The 22,500-nt window shown below is 44.3% G+C and overlaps 1 protein-coding gene across 2 annotated transcripts in view; it reads left to right on the forward strand.

Moving 5' to 3' along the window:
- Positions 1 to 22,500, forward strand: part of LOC143297570 (uncharacterized) — a 363,335-nt gene that overhangs the window by 128,859 nt on the left and 211,976 nt on the right. For both annotated transcript variants that reach the window (XM_076609950.1, XM_076609952.1), the window contains 3 exons: positions 10,548 to 10,593; positions 17,685 to 17,754; positions 18,487 to 18,589. In XM_076609950.1, coding sequence (XP_076466065.1) covers positions 10,548 to 10,593; positions 17,685 to 17,754; positions 18,487 to 18,589 — 219 coding nt within the window. The remainder of the gene's footprint in view (positions 1 to 10,547; positions 10,594 to 17,684; positions 17,755 to 18,486; positions 18,590 to 22,500) is intronic.

A 22,500-nucleotide genomic window follows, 5' to 3' on the forward strand; every position in this document is an offset into this window, starting at 1 on the left:
CATCGGAGAAGGTTCAGACGGCGGAAGGTGAGGACTGGACACCGCCATTCCTGTTCCCAGGAACAGGTATGAATTGACTGGCCCGGTGGCCATGATAGGTGATGGGACCTTTAACATTGGAAAAAGACATACAGTATAGATTCAGCGTATAATTCTAGAAAAGATAATTGTTTTAAACAGTATTTTTAACACGTCACAGTTGGCCAGTAACTCCACGAATGTGATTCATCGTCGAAAATTCGAATTTAGATTGTGTAAACATCGCCCTCATATTATACTTTTTTTCCTGAGGACATTTTCGACAAAAGCTGTCAACTCTGCACTAAAATAGTGTATCTTCAACCAAAAGAAGTAACAGACAGAACAGAACAGAACAGAAAAAATGTTATTTGTTGTGTAACCGTTAGGTTTGTGAGAGATGCACACACATACCACGTAATGGATAGTTATCGTCCTGTGGTGGTGCAGAATTCCATCCCATAACTAATGTTCCAGACCTTGATTGTACATCGCTTACTAGCATTAACTGACTGTAAACATCCATCTGTGCAGCTGGATTCTTCCATATCCTCTGGTGTGACAAGCAAAGGACGATACCCATTCAGATCCATTTCACCAAGACATGCATGAAACTGATCGGGTTAATTTTCGAAAGAGGAAGAAATATAAAATGGAATTTCGGCTGGAGATCTTTGGGCGCTCATTATTTGTTTGTTGTGTCATTCAGTCAGGTATCAGTCACGCTTGCACACACTCACACTCACAGACATGTAACCTGTTACTTATATGACCGTTTGTTTACTTTTTTTACCCTGCCACATGGGCAGACATACAACGGTCTTGGTGGTGACCATGCTGGATATGTTGTTTCCATAACCCACCCACTGCTGACATGGATTACAGGATCTTTAACGTGCGTATTTAATCTTCTGCATGACGGGCGCAATAGCCGAATGGTTAAAGCGTTGGACTTTCAATCTGAGGGTCCCGGGTTCGAATCTCGGTAACGACGCGTGGTGTGTAAACGGGTGCAGATTTTTCCGATCTCCCAGGTCAACATATGTGCAGACCTGCTAGTGCCTGAACCCCCTTCGTGTGTATACGCAAGCAGAAGATCAAATACGCACATTAAAGATCCTGTAATCCATGTCAGGGTTCGGTGGGTTATGGAAACAGGAACATATCCAGCATACACATCCCCGAAAACGGAGTATGGCTGCCAACATGACGGGGTAAAAACGGTCATACACGTAAAATCCCACTCGTGTACATTCTAGTGAACATGGGAGCTGCAGCCCACGAACGAAGAAGAAGAAGAAGAAGAAGTAGATCTTCTGCATGCGTGTACACACGAGGGGGGGGTTCAGACACCAACAGGTGTGCACATAAATATTATGTTGACCTGGGACATGGGGAAAATCTCCACCCCTCACCCACCATACAGGTGCACCGAAACAAGGGTCGAACCCATACAGGAAACTCGGGCGAGAATCCGGCACTGTAACCACTGGGCCACCGTCAACAGTGGAACGCCATGAAAATGTCTGTTGACCACGCCTGTCTCTCCCTGTCATTTTATCTTCTCTCAGTTTAGTAAATGTTATATATTGATATTGATGCGTGCATGATTTATAATGTGTATGCTGTTTTGATACAGTGACATTTTTTCCTTTCTTTCCCTCCCCCTTCGACTGCCGAATGGGAACAAAAACAACCACTGTCTTGTTCACTCACTAACCGTCGTGAACTAAAATTGGTTCACTAAAACCACTTACTTTCCTACCCTACCTCTCCCCTCCCCCCACATACATACAATCATGCGCACTCGCAAACCCATACGTGCCCAAACAAGGTGTACAAATAAAGGGGGCGGGAGGGGGTGCGGGGGGTGTAAGAGGAAAGGTGAAGAGTACAGCCACTGTAGCTGACAGCTGAAAGCCCAGGGTAATGCGGGGTGGAGAGGCTGGGAGGTGAAGGGGGACGGAGAGACGGGAGGGACGGGGTGGGGGGGGGGGGGAAGGAAGAGAAAGGCGGGGAAGGGTGAGGGTGGAGAAGCGTGTTGTGTGTGTGTGTGGGGGGGAGGACATGGGGGGGGGGTTGTTGTTTGGGGGGGCGAGGGGGGGAAGGAATGAGGGAAGTGTGATTAAAGTCAATTGGATCAAGACTGTTCGTCACGGTTGAGTCGTCCGCGGTCCGACCATTGCGAGGGGAAGGAGAGAGAAGGGGCGGAGAAGAGGAGGGGTGTGTGTGTGTGTGTGTGTGTGTGTGTGTGTTCAGTTGCACTGACACACGGACCTTCTCTGTGACTTGGGGTACACACAGTTGGTGGTTCACTGGCGTGGTGGACTGAGTGCCAGGAATATCGTCCATCGTCTTCTGTTCTCCAAGGAACATCGACATCGCCATCACGTGTGTGGTAAGAACGGTGGGTCTGATTCACCGCCTGATATAACCGTCTCCTGGCATGTAATTCATTACGGACGAAACATTGTCTTAATACCAAGTGCATTTGTTTAAGTATTAGTTTGGAATAATCCATATGCGCTATATCACAATGAGACGATAAACCGAGGTCCCGTGTGCAGCACGCACTTGGCGCACTGAAAAAGAACCCATGGCAACGAGAGTGTTGTCCTCTGGCGAAATTACGTAAAATGAAATCCACTTTCATAGGTACACAAATATGTAAGCATGCACTCAAGGCCTGACTAGGCGCGTTGGGTTATGCTGCTGGTCAGGCATCTGCTCAACAGATGTGGTGTAGCGTGTATGGATTTGTCCGAACGCAGTGACGCCTCCTTGAGAAAGTGAAACTGAAACAGCTATATCACATATGCTTGGAAACACACACACACACACACACACACACACACACACACACACACACACACACACACACACACACACACACAGAGACCAAAAAAGAGAGAAAAACAGCAAGAGGCGATATCAAACCATGGCAGAAACCCAACGGGCTGGTCAGGCCTGTAACACCACCTTGGGTAGTGTTTGTTTTTGCCCGGCGCTGTGCATCGATCCTCGATCGATATGCAGCGAGCAGCTCGACATCGGTCCTGAATAATTAACGGATGTAAAGTTCAATTCTCGTCCTGTGAAAGTCTGTGCATACTTCAGTTCCGGCGTTTCAGTGAAATGCGGGCCTTTCTTGGTTTTTTAGTTTGCTTTCGCTGCTGTCCGCCATGAACTTTTCACTGATGGCTGAAAGAACTGGTCCCTGGTGAATATCAATTTGAATTCATGTTGATATTGACAGTAGCATTAGTTTACTTATTTGCGTATTCATTTGTTTTATTTCTTTACTTACTGTTTATGGATCAGTCATTTGATACAACTGATAACATGATTCATCAGGCCGTCATGTTAAATTTTTAATGCACCGTGTGAGCACAGTATAAGCTTGTTGATGCTCCTTTGTCTTTGTTTGCATTGTAATCAAGGGTACTGTTGAACAATTTAATATTATCTAAACCAGCTGGTCCCTACAGAAAAGTCCAACCAGGAATCAAACCCTTGATCACAGATTGGTCACCATCAACGCCTCGTCCTCAATCCATATTTGCCAAATCTTCCACCAAACTAACCAACCAGCCCCCACTGATGTTTTTGATTACCGACGAACTCCCGCTAAAATTACCGGAGTGTGTGTGGCCTCCTGGCGGCCTAACATCGATGGTTCCCTGCGGACTGCCGACGCTGGAACTGTGATGGACGAACCCGGGTGTGGCCGTGTATGAGGGAATCTAAATGAGCGGCGTGGGAGTAATGCCACTGAAACGGTGCAGATGATGGGGGAAAAAAAAAATTACCGGATATAACGATTACCGATGTCATTCAGTGACATTCTCGTCAGGATCTCCGTGAAGCACCGGACTTCGTATCGATCGAGGATCGACGCGCAGCTACTTCGTTTGTTTTTAGTGATGTTACAGTTAAGCATATATCTTTTTTTTTTTTCTCTGAGTGAAGCATTACCTTCACGGAAGTGTGATGTCTACAATCAATAGGAGCACTGATTTTGTTTTCATTTACACTTTTGAAGAAAGTTTCTTTGATTTTACTTCTGTTCGTTTCAAATAGTCATCTTTGATTCCATCCCTCAACTACCCAGTCTCCCCCAAGTAGTAGTAGTAGTAGTAGTAGTAGTAGTAGTAGTAGTAGTAGTAGTAGTAGTAGTAGTGCAGGGACTGGCAGTTCGACTGCCTAGGCCTCATGACTTTTTTATGTCACCTTCAATATCGGTCTCCTTTTATTTGTGGGATACACATTCGTTTTTATTTACTGTAATTCATTCGTCAAAGTCTAAGAATTTTTCTTTTAAATTGATGTTCATGTCAAGGAGATTTTTTTTAACACATTAGTATTTTGTGCAAGTTTAGTTTCGATTGGTAGTGCATTCCATATTTGTGCAATTAGCTTATGAATTTTTCCTTAGGTTAGTATTACAGTGCTCCTTACAAATTTTCATCATTGAATTTCTTGTACTCTCATAACCTGACATTCTAAAAATATTATTTACATTGACTTCATTATAGCAATTTAACATTTTGTGAGTTTCTATTAAGTCACTAAGCCTTCTACCCTTTAATGAAATCAGATTTAAGTAAGTCTCTGTTGATAGCTCATAGTCACCATACAACTCTCCCTCCTGTGCTACCTGTCTGCTCTGTCTAGTTTTAAATGACAGCTTTCAGATGTGAACGTCAATACTTGACAAGATGTTTGCAATCACAGTAAGTGTGACTTGGCATTAAACAAATTTGTGTTCTCTCCTCATCCTTCCTGATGTAATCACAGACATTGAGACGGGCGGTTATTTCGTAAAAAGAAGAAGAAGAAGAAGAAAAAGAAAAGCTTATTTTGGTGACGTGATTTTAAAACTCTCTAAGGGTGAGGGATAGGAGCTGTGGTGTGAGTTTAAAAAAAAAAATCTCATAAAAATTCAATGTGCACATGTTAGCTTTTAAAATTATCTATCTGTCTGTCTATCTGTCTATCCATCTACACACACATTACATAATATCAGGTAAAGTTACCTCCGAACAGAGTAGAGCAGTGTGTGTGTGTGTGTGTGTGTGTGTGTGTGTGTGTGTGTGTGTGCCAAGTTGTTTTTTTTTTTTTTTTGGTGTGTCTGGGCATGAAAACAGTATTTTGCAGTAATCCTCCATACACTAATAGAAGTGAAAGGATAATCAAAACTTGAATTTTGAAACGCGCGCGCGCGTGTGTGTGTGTGTGTTTGTGTGTGCGTGTGTGTGTGTGTGTGTGTGTGTGTCTTCCAGGTTTCGAAAGATGGAGTAGGTGAGGGGGTGTGCGGAGTAGGTGGATGTATGTGTTAGAGGGGGGAGGGGGATCAGGATTTGAACAGGAAACGACACGGACACCACTTTCACACGGACACTCTCTCCATACGAACGGCGAAAGAGACGACGTTAACAGCGTTTCACCCCAATTACCATCATCAAAATATTGCAAGCGGAAGGCTCTTACACTGAAGAGGTGAATGTTGACAAAGAGTACCACAATTCTGACGACGGAAGCTAAAGGTTGGGTCATTCAGACACCCACTGGACATCCGAGGGGTCCGTGTAGAGGAGAAGAGAGGACTGGCCGTACTGAGTGAGTTAAACAGGATCATACTGCTTTGGGGGAGGAGGGTGTGGGGGTACAGGGAGGAGGGATGGTGGGGGGGGGGGGCTGGACGTGATGGGAGACAGGGAAGGAACAGGGAGCTGTGGTGATCAGTGTTTGTGTGGGACGCGTGTGTACACTGTGTGTGTGTGTGTGTGTGTGTGTATTACAATAGACAACTGGTTATAATAGCCACATTCCGTTTCACGAGGGCCAGAGCCTGAAGTGAATGCACCGTCCTGAGTCTCTTTCATGTGTGTGTGTGTTGGGTGGAGAGAGTGTGTGCATGTGTATGTATGTGGAGGTGGGGATGGGTCGATGTGAATGTGTGAATGTGTTCGTTTCATTACTTTTTACTCTGTTGATGATGAAAATGATGATTATTATCATTCGTAGTAGTAGCAGTAGATGCAGCAGTGTTTACAAAATTATTACTGTTGTGTCGTTATCGTTAATGTTGTTATTGTTGTTGTTGTCACAAGGACAGACTTGAAGACTAGGCGATGCCAAAAAATCTTTATCCTTGAGTACTAAAGTTTTTGAATCTCTCTCTCTCTCTCTCTAATATGATTGTGCGTTGTCAGCATTGTCGAGCATTGAGATCTTGTAAGGATATCCTTGTTACCACCCCCAACCAACACCCCCACCCACCCCCCACCCCCCCTTTTTTTTTTTTACAGTTAAAACCCCCTCCCTCCAACCTGCTTACCCACCTTCACCACCCTTTAAACCCCCACCCCCTATCCACCTTCATGTACCCCTCCGCTCTACGCCCTCTCCCGGTCGTCAACCGTGAAAGGCATTGAAGCGTAATCCTGTCTGAGCGGCTGTGCTGAGTCACTGTGCGTGACAATGCCACCTCTATCAGTGGACTTGACATACATAGTGTATATATATATATATATATATATATATATATAGAGAGAGAGAGAGAGAGAGAGAGAGAGAGAGAGACCAAGTGGCAATGCGCCCGACGAGGAACCGTTTGTGCACGGGTTCGAGTCTCGTATAAAGACCGATATTTTCACTTCCCCGTGAGATGAAAAACCTGTGTCTTTTGTGCAGCATACATTTTGCGCACGTAAAGGAACCCACGGCATCAAAAGGGTTGTCCCTGGCAAAAGAAGAATTCTGCAGGAAAGTCCGATGTGACAGTAAAACAGAATGTGTAGGACAGTCCGCTGTGATAGTGAAACAGAAAATACACCTGCAGACAGAACTAAAAAAAAAAAAAAAAAAAGAAAAGGAAAAAGAAAAAAAAGAAGAAGAAAGAGTGGCGCTGGTCTATGGCGACGTGCTCTCCCCGGGGACAGCAGCCCGAATTTTACGCAGAAAAATATGTTGTGACAATACAATACAATACAATACACATAAATTAATACTAAAAATAACAACGTAGCATTCAGAAGGCTCCCAAGGCCAGACCAGCAAGTCAGGTGGAATTATGCGCTTGTCAGGCATCTGTCCTGTTTGGTTGGTTGGTTTGTTAGTATATCTTATATCAAAGGCTGACATAAGTTTACAGTTGGGCCAACAGCATCTGTCCTGTTTGGTTGGTTGGTTAGTTTGTTTGTTAGTATATCTTATATCAAAGGCTGACATAAGTTTACAGTTGGGCCAACAGCAAAGTGAGAGCTGTATTATCAATGTTTTCTCCAGTGCAGTTGGGAAATCATTCACAGCTTAATCTTTTGTGAAGGACTATGACTCAAACAAGGAGGCAAAATTGCGCTGGCTCTTAGTGCTGCAGCATTGCGGGCTAGTTGGCCTGTTGGAACCATCCCAATGCCGACTGTCCTGAAACCCTCTTGGCCGAGAGAGTGGGGATGTAACTTGGGCAAGACACCCTCCACTATAGCCTAAGTAGTCGGGACAGCAGTTGCCTCCTCTGCTGTTCTGAAAGCCATAGTCGGACACGACTATCATATATGTGTGTATATATATATATATATATATATATATAGAGAGAGAGAGAGAGAGAGAGAGAGAGATAGATAGATAGATAGATAGATAGATATGTATGTATGCATGTATTAGTACACTTATCAGTTTATCTGTATTCACAATCGTTTATTGGTATTCTTTTTATCTATATCATTTTAATCACCCAAGACCTGACCAGCACGTGGGGTTAATGGGAAGATCAGGCATCTGCTGGGGTTTTTCCACAGCAGATGTGATGTGGGGTACGTGGATTTGTCAGCTTAATGTGACACCTCTTTGAAAGTGAAACTGAAACTCGGTCCGATTTTAATTAACAGATGCGGTTTGGCATTATAAATAATTATATGATTTTATTGACCCAGTCCTCGCAAAGCAAACGCCTGGAATCAAGAGCTCTCACACTGAAACAGCAACAGTAAAACAAAAGCAAAAACAAAATGTCATGTAAAAAAAAACCCCATAACAACAACACACGCAGGAAGTAAAATGATATAAAAACAGCAGCCGCTTTCTTTTCACCTGTGTCTTCTTGCCAGGTCCCTCGCATAGTCAGTCAGTCACTTGCCGGCAGTGCTGTTTAGACTGAAAGTGTAATGGAAACTAAGCATTTGACGCATCACGGAACTTTGGTGGCTACAATGGACCTTTTTGTGCGTAGATCGAAGGAGACAGATGAACTCATCCGTGCGGTTTTCTCCTGTGCTGAAAGGTGGTGACGAATCGAAACCTGATCTTATTTTTCTCTTACTTCTCCCATTTTCAATATGGTTTTTTGTTGTTGTTGTTGGGTTTTTTGGTTTTTTGTTTGTTTGTTTTTTTGTTGTTGGTTGTTTTTTTTTTTTGGTAGATTTTTTTAAAATCTTTTTTTTTAAAATCGTCTTCCTTTACGAAGACGCCTTTCATTTCTTTTCTTTCTTTACTTTTTTTTTTTTTACACGTATATGCGCGCATTCTCGTACGCATACCCACCTACACATGCGAGTGCACGCGTGCTTGCAAACATGCGCATATGGATTCACAAACAAACACATACGAACACACACACACATACACGCACACGCGCGCGCGCGCAAACACACACACACACATGCGCGCACGCATGCACACACACACACACACATGCGTGCATTCATGCACACACTGACACTCACACACACACACACACACACACACACACACACACACACACACACACACACACACACACACAGCTGAAACTTCAAACAGTAACTTAGATAATGCGAGTAAGTCATGCTAAACGACAGAAATCAGTTAACACTTGCGTGGGAATGGCATTGTGAGTTCATTAAATCGACACGGTTACATGCATTTTTGGGCGGAGCACTGTGGGAAATAAAATACGAAAATATACATTGGGCTTTTTTGAATGGTTGATATCAGAGCAGGAGGCCACGAATCTGGGTGTGTGTGGGATTTTGTAGTGTGCGCGCTGTCAGTCAGTGACTGGAAATAACTTGGAAGGGTTGTTTGTGAAGGTGTGTTTACCATTTGGTGTTGGCAGGGCGTTTAGAACAGAATCAGTTGTGTTACAGTTGTGTTACCTGGCATTACGCTCTACGTCGTGCATCATTGCAAGTGTTTCAGCTTTCCCTTTGTGTGCGTTTTGTGTCTGAAATCAGTGTCATTGTTTTTTTTCAGTGAGTGCAGTGTTGCTGAAATCAATCTCATTGTTTTCCTATGTGTGTGTTTTGTGAATGAAATCATTGCCAGTGTGTTTCAGTGTGCGTTTTGTGTCTGAAATCAGTGTCATTGTTTTTTTTCAGTGAGTGCAGTGTTGCTGAAATCAATCTCATTGTTTTCCCATGTGTGTGTTTTTTGACTGAAATCAGTGTCAGTATGTTCCAGTGTGCTTTTTGTGACTGAAATCAGTGTCAGGTATTACACTGTGTGTTTCGTGACTGAAATCATTGTATTGTATGATGCAATTACAGTGTGCATTTTGTGGCTGAAATCAGTGTCAGTATGTTCCAGTGTGCTTTTTGTGACTGAAATCAGTGTCAGGTATTACACTGTGTGTTTTGTGGCTGAAATCAGTGTCAAGTATTATTACTGTGCGTTTTGTGTCAAGTATTTTACATTTACAGTATGCATTTTGTGGCTGAAATCAGTGTCAGTGTGTTCCATTGTGCGTTTTGAGACTGAAAGCAGTGTCAGGTATTACACTGTGTGTTTTGTGGCTGAAATCAGCGTCAGTATGTTCCAGTGTTCTTCTTGTGATTGAAATCAGTGTCATGCATTACTGTGATTGTTCGGTGACTGAAATCAATGTCATGTATTACAGTGATTGTTCGGTGACTGAAATCAGTGTGTTACAGTGATTGTTTGGTGGTTGAAGTCAGTGTCAGTGTGTTACAGTGATTGTTTGGTGATTGAAGTCAGTGTCTGTGTGTTACAGTGATTGTTGGATGATTGAAGTCAGTGTCTGTGTATTACAGTGATTGTTGGATGGTTGAAGTCAGTGTCAGTGTGTTACAGTGATTGTTTGGTGATTGAAATCAGTGTCAATGTGTTACAGTGATTGTTTGGTGATTGAAGTCAGTGTCCATGTGTTACAGTGATGTTGGATGGCTGAAGTCAGTGTGTTACAGTGATTGTTGGATGATTGAAGTCAGTGTCTGTGTGTTACAGTGATTGTTGGATGATTGAAGTCAGTGTCTGTGTGTTACAGTGATTGTTGGATGATTGAAGTCAGTGTCTGTGTGTTACAGTGATTGTTTGGTGACTGAAGTCAGTGTCAGTGTATTACAGTGATTGATGAGTGAAAGCAGTGTCAATGTGTCACATTGTTTCGAGACTGAAATAATTGTCGTTGTGCCAGAAAAGTGTGTGCAGGCGTGTGTAATCACGCGACCTGTGTGTGTGTGTGTGTGTGTGTGTGTGTGTGTGTGTCGTTGTGTATGACTGATAAACCAGTGCTGTGTGTCATGTTGCAGTTGCACAGTGCAGTGAACGGCTGGGAGACAGACACCACCCAAGTCGGTAAGCTGTTCAGTTTATGACGTGCCGTCTTTGTCATGGACGATACTGACTTCAAGTTGGGTTGTTGTTGTTGTTGTTGTTGTATTGTTTGGTCAGGTCTTTCACACTCTTACCGACTTTCTTTGTCGTTATCAATGGATGGCAAAAATTCCCGGGAATGGCTACCGTCGACAGGTTTTTCACATCATTTGTCATTTGTCATACCCAGCATTGCGTGGTATTATTCTCCACACAGTTCCTGGCAGTCCCATTCAAACATTGAAACAATTCTCATTTCAAACTTGTTCTTTTCCCCACCTGTCGCGCGTCTGTCTATACACTGGTGGTAAGCGATTGACAGTTCAGGTCACAGTTAATTAACGGGACAAGAAGAGGATGTGGGATCGGGCATGTAGTGAGGGGTTGTGGGGGGGGATGGGGTATGGGGGGGGGGGGTCCGGGAGGTTTGTGACACGGACTTTCCGTACACGTGTGCTTCTTTGAGGTCACGTAAGTGTAGGAGTACTTGACGGAGGTGGAGTCAAGAGGAGGAGGAGGGGGAAGGGGAGGGAAGGGGAGGGGGGAATCCGGGGGTGGGGGGGGGGAGGTGGGGAGAAAAAGGGAGGAGCAAAAGGGAGTTGGTGCTGAAGGGTTGTTTGGGGGACGGGGTGGGGGAGTGGGGGAGGGGCACAGGGTGAGACAGACTGGAAAAGTGTGGAGAAAATGTATGTGTGTGTGTGTGTGTGTGTGTGTGTGTGTGTGTGTGTGTGTGTGTGTGTGTGTGTGTGTGTGTGTGTGTGTGTGTGTGTGTGTGTGTGTGAGTGTGTGTGTGTGTGTGAGTGTGTGTGTGTGTGTGTGTGTGTGTGAGTGTGTGTGTGTGTGTGTGTGTGTGTGTGTGTGTGTGTGTGTGTGTGTGTGTGTGTGTGTGTGTGTGTGTGTGTGTGTGTAACCCCAACAGGATGGGATAAGGGTGGAGACGGGACATGGAGATTGTTGCCATGATAACATACCCCGGCCGGTGTGGTAGGACCTGTTTTTCCTGTGCCGGTTCTGTCGCCAGTGTTAACTCCTTGACTGCTGCTGACGGGTGTGCTTGTCAGTGTTAACCCCTTGACTGCTGCTTACGGGTGTGCTTGTCAGTGTTAACTCCTTGACTGCTGCTGACGGGTCTGCTTGTCAGTGTTAACTCCTTGACTGCTGCTGACGGGTCTGCTTGTCAGTGTTAACTCTTTGACTGCTGCTGACGGGTCTGCTTGTCAGTGTTAACTCCTTGACTGCTGCTGACGGGTCTGCTTGTCAGTGTTAACTCCTTGACTGCTGCTTACGGGTCTGCTTGTCAGTGTTAACTCATTGACTGCTGCTTACGGGTGTGCTTGTCAGTGTTAACTCATTGACTGCTGCTGACGGGTCTGCTTGTCAGTGTTAACTCATTGACTGCTGCTGACGGGTCTGCTTCTCAGTGTTAACTCCTTGACTGCTGCTGACGGGTCTGCTTGTCAGTGTTAACTCCTTGACTGCTGCTGACGGGTCTGCTTGTCAGTGTTAACTCCTTGACTGCTGCTGACGGGTCTGCTTGTCAGTGTTAACTCCTTGACTGCTGCTGACGGGTCTGCTTGTCAGTGAAGGCCGGGCTGTCACTTTGCTGAGACAGGATTGAACGTAGAGGTCAGGGTGTCAGCTGTCAGTCATTCTTCACTTGGACTTCTTCTTCCTCTTGGGACTGTTTTACCTTTCTTTCAGCACAATCACTTACACCAGTACTTACTTCAGCACAATCACTTACACCAGTACTTTCTTCAGCACAATCACTTACACCAATACTTACTTCAGTACAATAACTTAACCAATACTTTCTTCAGCACAATCACTTACACCAGTACTTACTTCAATACAATCACTTACACCAGTACTTTCTTCAGTACAATCACTTACACCAATACTTACTTCAGCACAATCACTTACACCAGTACTTTCTTCAGCACAATCACTTACACCAGTACTTACTTCAGCACAATCACTTACACCAGTACTTTCTTCAGTACAATCACTTACACCAGTACTTTCTTCAGTACAATCACTTACACCAATATGTACTTCAGCACAATCACTTACACCAGTACTTTCTTCAGTACAATCACTTACACCAGTACTTTCTTCAGTACAATCACTTACACCAGTACTTACTTCAGCACAATCACTTACACCAGTACTTACTTCAGTACAATCACTTAACCAATACTTACTTCAGCACAGTCACTTACACCAGTACTTACTTCAGTACAATCACTTACACCAGTACTTACTTCAGCACAATCACTTACACCAGTACTTACTTCAGTACAATCACTTACACCAATACTTACTTCAGTACAATAACTTAACCAATACTTTCTTCAGCATAATCACTTACACCAGTACTTACTTCAGCACAGTCACTTACACCAGTACTTACTTCAGTACAATCACTTACACCAATACTTACTTCAGCACAGTCACTTACACCAGTACTTTCTTCAGTACAATCACTTACACCAGTACTTACTTCAGTACAATCACTTACACCAGTACTTACTTCAGCACAATCACTTACACCAGTACTTACTTCAGTACAATCACTTAACCAATACTTACTTCAGCACAGTCACTTATACCAGATCTTACTTCAGTACAATCACTTACACCAATACTTACTTTCGTACAATCACTTACATCACTCACAAAACGAACACAAGAAGTGCTGTGTGCCTCCAATTCAGGTCACCCTGACCTCATTTCACCCAGAGGCAGCACGTCAGGGGTTAATCCTTTCTTGGTTTCTTTTCTTTCTCGTCTTTACTTATTCTCGTTCTCTCATTCCTATTCTTTTCCGGTCTGTGTTTTTGGTTACCCTGAATGAGAAAGGGGGTGGGCGGATGGGGGAGAGCTCTGACAGCAAACCTCCTTCCCTGTCTGTTTTTAGTTCAGTGAAAAGGGGGGTGGGGGGTGAGGGGTGTGTGTGTGTGGGGGGGGGGGGGAGTGTGTGGGGGGGGTGTGGTGGGGGGAGATCTCTGACAGCAAATCTCCTTCCCTGTCTGTTTTTAGTTCAGTGAAAAGGGGGGTGGGGGGCGAGAGGGGTGGGGGGAGGTGGGGGGGAGAGCTCTGACAGCAAACCTCCTTCCCTGTCTATTTTTAGTTCAGTAAAAAAAAAAGGGGGGGGGGAGTGCGGAAAGGAATGGGAGGGTGTGGGGAGTGTAAGTCGCAAACCAAACCACAACACGGGTGTGCGAGTGTGTGTGTGTGTGTGTGTGTGTGTGTGTGTGTGTGTGTGTGTGTGTGTGTGTGTGTGTGTGTGTGTGTGTATGTGTGTGTATGTGTGCGCGTGCGTGCGTGCATGTGTGGGTACAGTTCATGCGCGCGCGCGTGTACTATGTTTGAAAGTCCGCCGGTATCACAAACCTCCCTGACCCCCCCCCCCCCCCCCCCACACACACACACACACACACAGAGGGAAAATGGACAGTCTCTTGAGTTCTGGCCCGCTTACTGTCCCCCAGATTGTATTGTATTGTATTGTATTGTATTGTATTGTATTACTCTTTTTTTGTCACTGGTAGAGGAGGTGCAGGGTAATGTGTGTGTGTGTGTGTGTGTGTGTGTGTTGGAGCTCATGTACGTTTATATGTATTTGACTGTGCTTTCATATCTGTGAAACTGCATGTTTGGGGCATATCTGTTATGCATGTGTGGGTGTATGTGTGAATGTGTGTCTTCATGTTTTACATTTATTTGCTTATTTATCATCATTGTCTTATTTATTTATTTTTTTTATATATTATTATTATTATTATGTTATTATTATTATCATGACTACTACCTTTTTTTTATATCATAATTATTATTTATTTATTTATTTATTCATGTAAGCTTATCTATTATTTACTCACCTTTTCTTTTTTTTTCTTTTCTTTTTTCTCAAGGCCTGACTAAGCGCGTTGGGTTACGCTGCTGGTCAGGCATTTGCTTGGCAGATGTGGTGTAGCGTATATGGGTTTGTCCGAACGCAGTGACGCCTCCTTGAGCTACTGAAACTGAAACTGAAAACTGTCACTGCAGATTACTCTGTGTGAAATTCGAGCTACTCTCCCCAGAGAGAGCGCGTCGCTACACTGAGAACGCCACCTTTTTTTTTCCTGGCATTTTTTCCTGCCTGCAGGAAGTGGTTTTTCTACAGAATTTTGCCAGGGACAACCCTTTTTTTTGTCGTGGGTTCTTTTACGTGCGTTAAGTGCATGCTTTACAAGGGACCTCGGGTTATCGTCTCATCCGCACAGTGACTAGCGTCCAGACCACCATTCAAGGTCTAGTGGAGGGGGAGAAAATACTGGCGACTGTGCCGGGATTCGAACCATTTCCGCTCAGATTCTCTTGCTTCCGAGGCGGATGCGTTACCTCTAGGCCATCACTCCCACTGAATCCTTGAGTATTGTCACGAATCAACCGATTTCACGCAGTTGCTCCTCGTTTCCCACGCTTAGGTCATCCACTTTCACGGCGCTCAAACATACACACACACACACTCGCACACAGCGAGCACGTGCACCAAACTTTACACAACTATTGACAACAAATTCCGACAAAAGGCCACGCAGTTTGGTTTTCGCAACCGTAACAGTCTGTCTTCTATTTCATTAAAGATAAGCATAATCGTTTGGCACTGAATTGCATTATACTGATTTTTTTTTTTGGGGTGGGGGGGGGGGGGTGGGAGGCGGGGTGTATCACATTGTGTTGTATAAATGGGTTGTTTTTTTTTAATTTATTTTTATTGTATTATATTGCATTGCATTACTCTGTTTTGTATTGTAATGAGTTATAATTTTGTCACAACATCCTGGTTTCTCTGTGTGACATTCAGATTGCTCTTACATGGCGCAGCGTGTCGCCACAGTGCAGCGCCACCCATTTCTATTTGTCTCGTTATTTCTGTGTGCAAGTGTGTTTGTCATTCTTCTTCTTCTTCTTCTTCTTCTTCTCCCCTCCCTCCTCATTATCAAAGCGTGTGCGGTAAGTGCATACTGCACAGGGGGTCTCGGTTTATCGCCTTATCCGAATGACTAGCACCCAGACCACGGCCACTCAAGGTTTTAATGATAACCTGCCCCCCTCTCCACCCAACCCTCCTTCCCACCACCGGCCCCCACCTCCCCACCGTCTCCCCCTTTTTTTTTTAATCACCCAGTCTCCGAGAGGTAAAACAGTTCTTGGCACTGCATTTGCAAACAAGGAGGAATAGATTTTGGAGCAGACAACTCCGTCAGCCTTACTGAAATAAATTCTGATTACTTCCCTTACCCCCCTCTCTCTCTCTCTCTTTCTCTCTCTTTCTGTCTGTCTGTCTGTCTGTCTCTATCTATCTATTGGTACAGTATATTTGTGTGAAATGCGGGCTGCTCTTCCCGGGTAGAGTGCGTCAGTACAGGGCAGAACCACCACTTTCTTCTTTTCTTTTCTGTTTGCAAGTGTATATTTGTTTTGAATTATATGTGTCATTAAAAATGATAAACATTGTGACAGGAAAGATCACAGGTCATCCGTGTTTTATTTGCGACTGTATTGACACAGACTGACACTATCATTCCTAACGAGGCCATGACCAAGCTGACTAAAACATCCCTATCCCCTTGTTTGTACATACACACATAGGTACATGTCTGTTTGTGCACGCTCGCTCGGACTTGGGTGTAATCTTTGTTTGTCCATCTTGTCTTCTTTTCTTGTTCTCTTTCTTCTCCCTCAACTCTGCGGGAGAGTCACTGGGGCGCTGCTGAGAACTGTTTGAACACCCTGTTCCTCCAGGTCTGTCGGTTGTGTTAAAGTTTGGGTCTCTGTCCAAATGGCTTCCCCTGTCCAGTCTGCAGTGTATGTTATCAGTCTGTAGTTTTCTGGGGAGCGTATCGTTGTGCCGCGAGACCCGTTGTGCCGACCCGTTTACGGATTGTCTTTTGTCACAAAAAAAGACAAAAAAAGATGGGCAAGCCATACTAATAATCTCCCTTTTTATTTGACATTTGGGTCACAGTAACGTCACAAATGGCACAACTGGGTCCAAACGTATGCATTCGCGAATCCTCATAGGCTACGACCTTTGTTTCAAATTTCGTAAAGATCGGTTCATAAACAGCTGAGAAAAGCTTGTTTGCGTAGAGAACTGCGCATTCTAAAAATAGAACATGATTTACGTCATCGTGAGCTTATTACTTATACCGTTTATAGTCCCTAGTATAATGAACACGTAACTGAAATTTGGAGGAAATCCGTTGATAAACAGCGGAGATATTAGTGATCAAAATTTTGGCAATTTGCGCCACTGTGACGTCACAAATGGCGCAAATGCGTCTCAACTCATACATTCGGTAGACATCATAGCCCCCGAGCTTTGATCCAAATTTTACTAAGATTGGTTCATAAACAGCCGAGAAAAGCTTGTTCAAAAATCATCGAATAGCGGGACGGCGGCATCACGGGTCGGCGGCATAGCGGGACGGCGGCATAACGGGTACCCCCCGTTTTCTGTCTTCCGTTCCCAGTCCCTCCATCGACAGTTTCTTGGAGGGTTACTCTAGCAAGGTCATTTTTTTTCTGACTATATCATTTTGTTGTCTGTGTGAGGACGTACGTGTTCACGTTTGTGCAATCTCTGCTTGTCAGTCTCATTTACCTGTGGTGTGTGTGTGCACGTGCGTATGTTTGTGTGATGTTTGTCTGTGTGGTTGTACTGCATGTACTGCATGTTCGGTGCATATCTGTTATGCATGTGTGGGTGTATATGTGAATGTGTGTCTTCATGTTTTACATCTTTTTTTTTTTTTTTTTTTTTTTACATTATAGTTATTATTTATTATTATTTATTTATTTGTGTAAGCTTATCTATCATTTATTCACCTTTTTTTTTTTCCTCAAGGCCTGACTAAGCGCGTTGGGCTACGCTGCTGGTCAGGCATCTGCTTGGCAGATGTGGTGTAGCGTATATGGATTTGTCCGAACGCAGTGACGCCTCCTTGAGCTACTGATACTGAAACTGAAACTGTGGTGTAGTGGGCTGTTTGGCATTACGTTGCCTTTCGCTGTTTCAGGGGAACTGTTTGCGAACCGATTCTGGAAAACCTACGGGGATTATTACGATACCTACAGCAGTGCGAAGCAGTAAGTCTGGGTTTTATGTACACCTCCATTTTCACTGTGAAGAAATGTCATTGAAAAAGAATGTGTTGAACGAAAAAAAACGATCTAAATATACGATCAAAATAAATGTCTTTTCTCCACCCATTCTGCATTTTCATACACGAAAGTTTGTCGTCTGTAGCTCAGTACTGCGAACGTTAGTATTTTAAACTTTTTACATTCATTACCAGTTGCTTCTCTTGCTAAATTTACGACTGACTTCCCTTTTACGAAGTCCATTAACCAGTTTGATTCAATTGCGCTTGTATTCAGTTTCCAATGTTTATTTATGATTGCACGTTCCATGTTTCCTGCTTCCTCCGACTCACGATACAGCTCTCCCCCCCCCCCCCCCATCCTCTCTCACCTTTTTATGATTTTTTTTTAAAAGTGATGACAGTCGCATGTGAACATAGAAAAGAAGAGAAAGAAAAAAAAAAAGCAGCAAATATAAACGAAGACCAAAACTGTACAACTAACGCAGATTACACTGTACAACTAACGCAATGTTACAGGTATGCAAGCACACACACACACACAGACATTGCACATTCTCTCTCTCTCTCTCTCTCTCACACACACACACACACACGCACACACACACACACACATTCCACAATCACCCACAACGCGCGCACCAACGTGAAAAAACAAAAAACAATCCAAAAAACCGAAAGAGAAAAAGACACGTGCACGTGCATCCTGTGGGTCCAGGTTCCTGGAGGAACGGCTGGGGTGGGACAGACCACTGGAGGAGTTCTGTGATCTCAGACAGCAACACGGAGTACCGGGCCTTCAGTCACTGCTGTACCTGCCCGTGAGTCCGCCATGTGCTGTGCTGTGCTGTGCTGTGCTGTGCTGTGCTGTGCTGTGCTGTGTTGTGCCATGATCTGTGTGTGTGTGTGTGTGTGTGTGTGTGTGTGTGTGTGTGTGTGTAGTGTAGTGTTGTGACACATCGTATATTTTAGAAGCGCATTAAGTTGCATGGCGTTGAACTATGTTGTACTGTAATGTTGTGTTGGGACGCTGTTTTGCTCTCTCTCTCTCTCTCTCTCTCTCTCTCTCTCTCTCTCTCTCTCTCTCTCTCTCTGTGTTGTGTGTGTGTGTGTGTGTGTGTGTGTGTGTGTGTGTGTGTGTGTGTGTGTGTTCCAAGCGTGTGAATATGACCAGCGGACTCTCTCTGGAACTAAAATCACACGCTGTCACAGTCACATTCTCACAAGGAGGACGGCAAAGTGTCCTGTGCCATTTCTTGTCTTCCTGTACATGTTCATCATTCTGCTGTCCTGTATTCACATCAGAAAATGTATTAAATAGAAAAGTAAAGAGAATGATCAGCGGTCATGATGACTCATACCAGTACAGAACAGCATTAACCCATCCCCACTACTTGTAGCTCAGTCTGTTGAACACAGCAGAGCCCTGAATGTCCTGGTAGCCTGTCCTGTGGGTCACAGATGGATACCAATCATTAATTAGGTGGCGCTGAACTGTGGCAACGCGCTCTCCCATGGTAAAGCAGCCCGAACTTCAGACCCAGAATTTTATTTTGTCCGTGTGACAAAGAGTGATACAGTACAATACAATCGGATGCAATACGATGCTAAAAAAAAAAAAAAAAGAAAAGGGTGGCGCTGTAGTGTAGCGACGCGCTCTCCCTGGGGAGAGCAGCCCGAATTTCACAAAGAGAAATCTGTTGTGATAAAAAGAAATACAAATACAAATACGATACAATGCAATGCAATGGGATGCAATACGATGCAATGCAATACAATGGGATGCAATACGATGCAATGCAATACATGACAAGACAGCACAATACCTGGTCATTACAGCGGGGTGACGGCTGTAGATCAGTCATCAACAGTCACTGCTCAGTGGTCACAATCCGGGATGCGGGTGGTAGTGGCCACTTCTGCGTTACATTGACCATTCTTTGATGAGGTGCTGACGGAACTGGTCTTTTCCCGGACCGAAAAGGAGATAGAAAGAGGAGTGGGGGTGTGGGTGGGGGAGACAGAGAGATGGAGAGAGAGAGAGAGAGAGACAGAGAGATGGAGAGAGAGAGAGAGAGAGGGAGAGAGAGAGATGGAGAGAGAGAGAGAGACAGAGAGATGGAGAGAGAGAGAGAGAGAGAGGGAGACAGAGAGATGGAGAGAGAGAGAGAGGGGGAGACAGAGAGATGGAGAGAGAGAGAGAGAGAGGGAGACAGAGAGATGGAGAGAGAGAGGGAGACAGAGAGATGGAGAGAGAGAGAGAGAGGGAGACAGAGAGATGGAGAGAGAGAGAGAGGGGAGACAGAGAGATGGAGAGAGAGAGGGGGGGAGACAGAGAGATGGAGAGAGAGAGAGATGGAGACAGAGAGATGGAGAGAGAGAGAGAGAGAGAGAGAGAGAGGAGAGAGAGAGAGAGGTGAAACTGTTGTTTTTTTCCCCCAGACTGAAAAAAGACAGTGACAGTGACAATGATTATGTTACTGGCAAATCGCGTTTTGAAGCTCTAGTTCCAAGGGGGATAATTCAGCTTATGCTACTGACGAAAAGAAAAGAAAACTGAAGAGAAATCAGGGGAAATAACAAGCAACTGAAATGCATACACACTAACACTGTTGTATGTCACGTGTGTCAGTCAATTATTTGGCATTGAACAGGTTAACACAGTTGTTGTTAACGTTATTTAAAGCAACAACAAGACACACACACACAGACACACAGACACACAGACACAGACACACACACACACACACACACACACACACACACAGTGAGAGAGAGAGAGAGAGGACATGATTAGATTTGATCTGGACAGCTGAAAGCGAAGCAAGGAAGGAAACCAGGGACCCAGTCGTGATTCTTGTCCATACAGGGTTCACAAAAAGTAAAGAACCACGTTGTACCGTGCACAGTTTTCCTCTTGGACACATGATAAACTGATGCTGACATTTCGGCAGACAGTGCTATACATAGCGATTGTAGTGGGCAGCGCTCTTTACCAGATGGGCTTTCTTGCACATGAACTTCTTTTGCAATCTTTTTTTTGCAATCTTTTTGCATTCATTGTCAGTTGTTTCGCTTGTTAGTTTAGCGACTTCTCTTTTACGAAGTCCTTCAAGCAATTTCCTGTAATTGTATTCAGATTTTTAAAAAAAAATTTCTTTACAAATTTCACCCAACCCCCTCCCTCATTTACCCAGTTTCCCCCAACTCTCCATTCATTCACATCTCCCACCCCTTCTAAATGATAACACTCAAATGTATACATTAATACTTTAACAAAATGTCTTCAATCACCGATATGTGTGACGGGACATTACACAATATTCCTCCCTTCTCTTGCAATGGAAAAAGTACACAATTGAGTAAGTGTACAGTTTTGGCTGATATGTCCATTTTTTCAACCGCATTTTTCAAGCTGTTTATGGTGCACGTGTGCCTGAAACAGCCGTCAGTGTCTTCAGTGAGAGGCCAGTTTGTGAGAATATATACCATTCTTCAGGAAGTCGTCCTCACCTGTTTGTGAACCTGACCTTTTTGACTGGGTGTCAGATTCCAAACCAACACCCACCAGCAAACAACACATTGCCCCCGTCACTGGTGGAATGGCTCTACACAGACTCTCGCACGCACGCACACGTGTGTGTGTGTGTGTGTGTGTGTGTGTGTGTGTACACTGTGTGTGTGTGGAATGAATTTGATTTTTCATAAAACTTACGAGGACCACACATACATATAGATAAAAAGTTACCGTCCTATGTTCGCACAACAATCAAAAAAAAAAAAAAAAAAGGATATTATTTTTCCAATTCTTGGTTGCTTATCGCTTGCTAATGTCATCTGACAATGAATATTACATGGGTTGTTTGATTCTTGTATACCCCCCCACCCTCTCTCTCTCTGTGCGCGCGTGCGTGCGTGCGTGCGTACGTGTGTGTGTGTGTGTGTGTGTGTGTGTGTGCGGTGCAAGGGTTTACGTGCCAGTGTACATGTGTACGCTTGTATCTACTCCATAAAAGCAAAAGCATTCCCATGCTTCAGTTGAGAGTGAAAGCCGCCATGCGCTATTCCCTTTGTCCCGTTCATTGCTCTAACCCTGCTTTGCCGTGCAGTGCGCATTTTCAGCTTAACTGGCAGTTAGGGGTGGATTCACACCCGATGTCACCCGCCACCACTTAACCGTAAGCAAGGGGGGGGGGGGGCCGAGGGGGGGTGGGGTGGGGGGGGGAGGGGAGGTGGGAGGAGGGAGGGGGGCGGGAGCTGACCACAAAAACAGTCCCCTGTCCTGCCAACAACCTCACTGAAGTCCAAGTTCAGCAGGGGGGGGGGGGGGGGGGGTCGGTATGAACCGCCAGTTCATTATGTTTAGTTTTACCCTCTCTCCGTGATGGACTTGAGAAAGCAGAGCAGTGCCGTGGCTGTCATACCGTTCTGAGGAGATGCCGGACATGTGATTTCATGTTCTCAAATGGTATAATTATCTTACTGAATATTTTCTTATTATATCATTGAAATGTTTCACTTTATCTTAAAATGTAATTTTTGTTTTCTTACCTAAATGTTTTCGTTTAACATGATAATATGTTAATATGTATGCTGTGATCAAGGAAGGGTGTGCCAGTTGCTCATTCGTTTTTTTCGGTTTTATCTGTTGATGAGCATTTGTCTTTTTAAATGTTATTATTATCTTACTGAATATTCTCCTTTTCTTATAATGATTGAAACGTACACACAA

Source organism: Babylonia areolata, chromosome 23 (genome assembly GCF_041734735.1).
Source record: "Babylonia areolata isolate BAREFJ2019XMU chromosome 23, ASM4173473v1, whole genome shotgun sequence".
NCBI lineage: Eukaryota > Metazoa > Mollusca > Gastropoda > Neogastropoda > Buccinidae > Babylonia > Babylonia areolata.